The sequence below is a fragment of the Geospiza fortis genome, unplaced genomic scaffold, assembly GCF_000277835.1.
Source record: "Geospiza fortis unplaced genomic scaffold, GeoFor_1.0 scaffold130, whole genome shotgun sequence".
NCBI classification, from domain to species: domain Eukaryota; kingdom Metazoa; phylum Chordata; class Aves; order Passeriformes; family Thraupidae; genus Geospiza; species Geospiza fortis.
The window spans coordinates 12,826,587-12,833,085 of record NW_005054300.1 but is presented as its reverse complement, the minus strand read 5'-3'; the positions used below and the strand labels follow the sequence as shown (position 1 = coordinate 12,833,085).

Here is a 6,499-nt window from a genome sequence, read left to right as displayed (position 1 = left end):
AGTCTTAAGGACCAGACTCCATCACCAGTGTGCAAGGTTCATGTACCCAGACTACATGAAGTTACAGCTGTAGTAGCCTTTTCACAGACAGCCATGTGCTTTTTGGAAAAAGAATTTAGCTTATGCATAAATTCTTCACTAATATTTATGTTTTACTAAGGAAGATATCAGTTAGATTAGAACTTAATAATGACAATTCTCCTTTGAGTCAACCTTCTATTTTCCAGAGAGGAGAAACACACATAAAAAGAAAGTTTTTTTAATGATAGTTAACATCCATAATACAAATAATAAATTAAACACAGTAAAAATAATTTAAATAAAGCTTGAGGTTCCAGCCCTCATACAAATAATCCAAATCTACAAAACAAAGGCAAGTTTAAAAATAAACCCAGAATAAGTCTTGGAGGAAAAAAAAAATCACTTCCATATAATATCAGTTAAATGAATGGAAATAAATTTCTGACTTTTGATGCCGGCAGCATTTGACAAATGCCAAGTCCTTAAATCTTCTCCAGGGTGTATAGGTAGATTTAGAGGTTGCATAATCAGACTTTCCAGGGAACACAGACATCTTCACATGTGACCTAGAAGTCCAGCAAGTTTCCCATTTGCCTTCTTGCAGCACAATTCTTAAGTTAAATACATTAAGAGTTTGTAATGCTGACTCAACTACTTTTTTTTCCACCAACTTTTTGATGCCAAGTCTGATCACTCTCTCAGTACTGGTCTTAACAGGCTGGGTTTGTGGGACTTGAGACTTAGTATTATTCAGTACAATGAGGGGAGATTTTAGACTCAGGTCATGTATAAAGTGAATACTTGAGTTAAGTAAGTTGAAACTGTATCAATATTTCCAGAGCAAATGCTGGTTTATAAATGAAGTAGACAGCTAACTTGCTATGCATAGTATCATACATGGGAATACTCATTTAAATGTTAAATATTTTAGCTTCCCACTGAGTGGTTTCCAGGTAATTCAGAGTAGTAAGATAAAATATCAACCCTCTCTCTGCCTCGTGCCTCAGGAACACTGATCTGAGTGACTGACCACACAAGCATTCAAAATGAAAGCCTCTTATGACATTCAGGTCTCCACTGTCCTGGTGTCAGTATAGGCAAAATCTTGTTCATTTCAGTCCAGCTGTCAAAAACAGGTCACTTCGGTTCAGGAAGAAAACGACTCTTGGCAGCTACCCCATTCATGCTGGAGTCAATCCAGTTAAGGTATTGAGTAACTCTGGTGTAAACACCAGGCTTGTTTTCCTTTGCACAGCCATCTCCCCAGCTGACAATGCCATAAACCATCATCCTGCCATTGTGCTCACAGACCATGGGGCCACCGGAATCTCCCTGACAACAGAAAGAGAACATATTAGGTCATCGCAGATGGAGGCTGTGATTGTTTTTCTAAAGTTAAGCAAGCTAGTGAGGACCTATGAGCTAAAGCTTTGATCTTAGAGAACATTGCTTAGATGGAACAGAAGGTTTGGCATCCGCTGTGACTTGAACAGTCTCTTAAGCTGAGGAGGTCTCTAGTTCCCCCTATCCAGGAGAATAGTTACCTTGGAAAACAACCCTCCATCCCCATCCTAAGTTTATAAGCATAGATATTAGACTAGTGATACAAGGTTAAGGCCAACATGCCCTATTCTTCATCACAGAATCAACTGTCTCCCGTCCATAAGGAACTTTAACACTTAAGGATGCTTGGTCTTTTCAGTGGCTCCTCCTTACTCCACAGGGAAATTAATCTAGTTTTGAGGAACCTGGAAGAGCTCGGTGTCCCTTCATCTACCCTTGCAGAGCTATAGGTAATGTACAAGCTGAGATTAGAACAGTTGCTAATATAGCTCTGATGGATATCTATCAGCTATTGCTTGAATAGATTGAAAATAAGGCCTTGAGGAAAAACAGTAGCTAAGACACTGCGCTTGTACCTCCAAAGGAAGGCCTGGAGGGGGTAAAACCTAACTCTGGATTCCAACTTTATTCCAGATATTTGGTGACACAACAGGTCAACTCCACTTGACCCAGTAATTTCTAGTTACATTAGAGACTCTAGTGACTAGTAGAGTTACAAAATGCTGACAACTGATCCATATAGTAGTGTACATGCATTTGAAATTATTTAGAAAATAAACCAAACCAAGTTTACCTTGCAGGCATCAATCTGCCATGTGGGATCCCCAGCACAGACCATGTTGTCAGTAACTCTAATATTGTCATAGTATTCATATTTGCATTTTCTCTGTGATATTAAGTTCACAGTGGCTGACATCAGTCTTTGAGCATAGAAGATGTCATCTGCAAAAACAAAAAGTATTTCATTATTTTCACCCTCCAGAAAACAAAAAGCAGCAAGAAACCCCCCCAACACAATTTCTGCACCTAAATTAACATAACCATTCCAGTTCTCCATTGAGGTTCTTACTTCCACCTTATGCAGTATTGGTTTGCTTTTACTGTTCATAAAAAAGTTTCAAAGAGAAAAACAAATGGTCCAAGTACAAAATATAAAGTTGCGTTTTTAGCAGGAAAGAGTTTAATTATTTTTGATGGAAATTCTGCACAATGGAAATGCAATCCCTTGCTAATCCTCCCACACAACTTTATTTTTTTTTCTGCTCCTCATCACATAAGGAACGATAAAAATTGTGGTTTATATCTTGCCTTCCATTGTATGGGTGATGAGAGAGAGAAGCATCAGATAGGAAATGCCATAGACAACTAGACAAGATGATAGCAAAGGTCATCTTCAAGAGATGCACATGGAATACATACAATAGAAAGGAATCCTTTTTAATACTACAGATCATGGTGTAAAAATCATCACATTCCCACCATTGTGGAAGACCAATTTCAGGAAGAGAAGTCATTTACTTACAAAAATCTTGTTTTCCATAGCCAGCTATTTCACAGTGTGTGTTCTCTTTTAAGTAAAGGTTCCTCTCTGGCAAGCAGACTGTTCTGACATACTTGGATTCTACTGCACACTGTCCAGAAGTTGTCCTTATCCTTATCAAAGCTATGAACCAAGTCAGAAAAGATACAGTTAGATTTGTAAAGTAAATTTTCCCCCTCAAGTTCTGACAATAGCAGTACTTGGTACAGTTAATGGGAATAGCTGCAATTATATTTAGTTCTGGTTACACACAGCTCCCCTCATTGCTTTTGGAATGACTCATTACTTAATAACAACAACATTAGTTTCCCAACACTAAAATTGACAAATGTTCCAACTTAAACTTGCTTCCTCAAAGGATAGGGGCTGATAGCTGAGGCAAAGGAGTCTTCTGCAAGAGTATCTTTAGATGTTTTAAAAGATCAACTTTCTGACTGGCTGTAGAGGGCAGTACCCACTATCCTGAATGGCTTACAAGGACATTCTTGGATTTTCTTTACTTCAGCAGCAGCAGGAATCTGGAAGGGGTGGTAGAGTTCTAAATGTCAGGTGCAAGGGTAAGATGTCTGGTCTGTTCAAGTTGCAAAAACCCATCTCTGACATGATTGCTTTAGGAACAGGCTTGTGAAACCCAGACTGTCATAAAAGTCTGAATTAATTCAGGAAAACCTTGAGCTAATGAGGTGGCTGATATGGCATTCCCATGCTATATTATGAAACCTACTGTGCATGCATTTTTTCGTCTTTTACTATACATACAGTCTGATCTTTAGACATCTAATAAAATGGCAGAAATGCAATGCTGCTACCAGTGCCTATGGAAAAGCCATGTCTTCCACAGGTCCAGAGACTGCTTGCCAGGTAATGCATCTGATACGTACCACAATCAAAACTTAACAAGTGCAAAACCTGTCAGCACAGGCTTAGTTTTCAGACTATTCCTGTTCCCCTTCTTCCCATCTCTGGTTCTACTTCTTTTGGATGCATGCCACAATTATGCAGCCTTCACCTATCCCAGTGTTTGAAAGGCTTATATTAAGACAACACTTACCAATATCATTCTCATTGCCACCTGTGTCATCTGTAAAGTCAGGGTGAGAGATGATCTCATCAACCATGAATACTTGTTCTTTATCATCAGTAACATTCAGTATGGACTTTCCAAGGAAGACTTTGTAGACAGATTTGTTTATTGGTCTTCTTGACCTGAGTGAGAGTAGAGAGATTGATGAGGACTACTGATGTCTGAAAGTAAGGTCAACAGCCGAGATCCTGTCCCAGTTCTCTTTGACATTTATTTTAATGCTGATAAGAAAAAGTAAGCTTTAGTTTGCTTTGAAAGTTGATCCAATATTCTGAAGAAAAGCATCCTAATTTTCCATTTGAGGGGATTAAGGTAAATATTCAGACATTCTGAAACATGCCTAACTAGTTGCTACTAATGAAAGGCATTGGCCATCCTGCAGGATGCCAAAAGGATCAACTTTCCATAGAAAAGTCAACAAAAAGCCGCTATAGATGTATTACACAGCTCATCATCAGTACAACTATTAAGTTTAGGGAAGGGCTGAGGTAAAAATGAAATCCTGGCACCAATATACACTGAATTGTTAAAATTGCATCCCACCCAACTGTCCACATCTTGCTAGTTCATTCTGCTAGATGAGAGCTACCAGAGGCTTAATGTTTCTTTTGCTGCTCTTGTTTTGTTGAATCAAAGGAACATTCTTACTGTGGTGCATTCCAAAGGGCTGCTCAGGGAGCATTGCACCAAGAAATCAGTTGAAGAAAGTGTCAACTAAGAAGGCCATGGAATTGGAAACTTACGGAGTGTGGAAGCAGTGTGCTGCTGTGAGCACCCAGCAAGGGTCGATGAGGCTGCCACCACACAGGAAGTGTTCCATGCCCCTTATGGTTTGGAAGATGCCTGCTATCCAAGGCTGAGACTCAACCTCTGCCTGCTTTCCACCAACAATCTTGAACATCTTGCTGATGCTCCTTTGACCACATGTAGGCCCTGTGAAAAGAAAAATTTCGTTCAGATGTTCTTACAAATAAACTCCAAATTTGTGCTATTAAAAATAAATTTTAAAAAACAAACAAAACCCCAATTGTGTTGAAACTAGTATTACTTACCACACTTCTCTATGTTGCAAGGTGTTTCTTGAATGGCAGATCCCCTTTTGGTGTAACACCAGGGTCTGCTCCTTCCATTTGGGTTTCTAAAAGATAAAAAGAGTGTTCTTTTCATAAAGACCATTTTAAAAAGTCATAGTATTTTAAAATTCCAAGTGTTTTGGAAAAAAAAAAATATTTTGTTGTAATATATGCCAGGGAAAAGAATGCTTCCAAAACTCACATTCCAAATATTTTTAGTCAATAATTCAGCTCTGTAATGTTATTTTTTAAAAACATATTTCTCAGTGAAGTATCTCTGGGGCTGTGATAATAAAAGCTATCACAACATGAGTGCTGCTTTTCTTACCTGCAGTAGCTGTGTTTGCCCAGCCCAAGCTGCAAAGCATTCTCTGAGTAAGCGTGGTAACGACCCCTCCTGATTAGTGAGGGCAAGTTCCATGGCAGACATTTGTCTTCTGTTGCCATCCCTCTGTAGTTCTCCCCATTTTCAGTATAGCATGTGCTGTCAGTGTCTGAGAAAATAAATATTTTATTAGCAGCATGCTCTTGTTTATAATTGTTCTGTGACAGATAAGGACAAATCCTTCAAATGAGGAAAAAAGTTCTTGCATTACACTCAAAACCAGATGCAAAATCCAGACTGACTGGATACTTCTTAAATTTGCTCTGATTGGATTTTGAGCATCAAGTATCTTACACTTTAAAGCACGCATATTAATTCTTTAACAGTTTAAGCGAATTTCACAGTCTAATTAAAGTTCTTCTGCTTCTGACCACCCACAAACTAGTTCATTTTTTCCACCCCAATCTAAAAGTAAGGTAGAGGTAAGCAACCTTAGTGAGGAGGCAGGGACAAAGAAATTAGAGATCCTGATTTTGCACCAGCATTTTCTTGCTTCTCCTCATTTAGTCTGTTAGTACAAACGGCTAAAGGCTATCCAGTCATATCTCTGGGTAATGCTTTCACTTGACATTCCATATGAATTCTTTGACTATCTTTCAGACCTTTCCAATCTATTTAGTTAGCATTAAGGAAGACAGATACTCTACCTAGCTCACAGTGAAGCCCAGTGTATCCATCTGGACATACGCAACGACCAATTCCACTAAAGAGGTAATAGGTAATGCATGTTCCTCCATTCAAACAAGGGCATTCTGTAAGTCAAAAACATCACTGATTATAGGCAAAACATTTGAATGTGGAGATGAAATGTAATTGAAAATTAAGTTTTAGGTGTTTCAGTATCATTAAGGGTCTTCTTGTACAAGTACAGGATAATAAGTTCTTTTTAGGTTCAAATAGAACAGGCAGATGCTTACCCTTGTGTTCTGATCTGCGTTTATATTGCTTGTAGTATTTCCAGCTATAAATCTACAGGAAAAGAAAAAAAAGGATTTTAAGGAGGCAGTTCCTTTTATGTGGTTTGATCATCTTTTCCCTACTGCATACCTTAA

General features: G+C 38.4%; 1 protein-coding gene across 1 annotated transcript in view; it reads right to left on the bottom strand.

Moving 5' to 3' along the window:
• Nucleotides 1-243: 243 nt before the first annotated feature.
• Nucleotides 244-6,499, bottom strand: part of PLAU (plasminogen activator, urokinase) — an 8,475-nt gene continuing 2,219 nt past the window's right edge. Inside the window, exons 3-11 of the mRNA XM_005417235.2 lie at nucleotides 6,365-6,416; nucleotides 6,095-6,199; nucleotides 5,391-5,556; nucleotides 5,042-5,127; nucleotides 4,733-4,922; nucleotides 3,957-4,111; nucleotides 2,888-3,028; nucleotides 2,159-2,307; nucleotides 244-1,353 (exon numbers count right to left, since the gene is read on the bottom strand). Coding sequence (XP_005417292.1) covers nucleotides 1,159-1,353; nucleotides 2,159-2,307; nucleotides 2,888-3,028; nucleotides 3,957-4,111; nucleotides 4,733-4,922; nucleotides 5,042-5,127; nucleotides 5,391-5,556; nucleotides 6,095-6,199; nucleotides 6,365-6,416 — 1,239 coding nt within the window. The 3' untranslated portion in view covers nucleotides 244-1,158. The remainder of the gene's footprint in view (nucleotides 1,354-2,158; nucleotides 2,308-2,887; nucleotides 3,029-3,956; nucleotides 4,112-4,732; nucleotides 4,923-5,041; nucleotides 5,128-5,390; nucleotides 5,557-6,094; nucleotides 6,200-6,364; nucleotides 6,417-6,499) is intronic.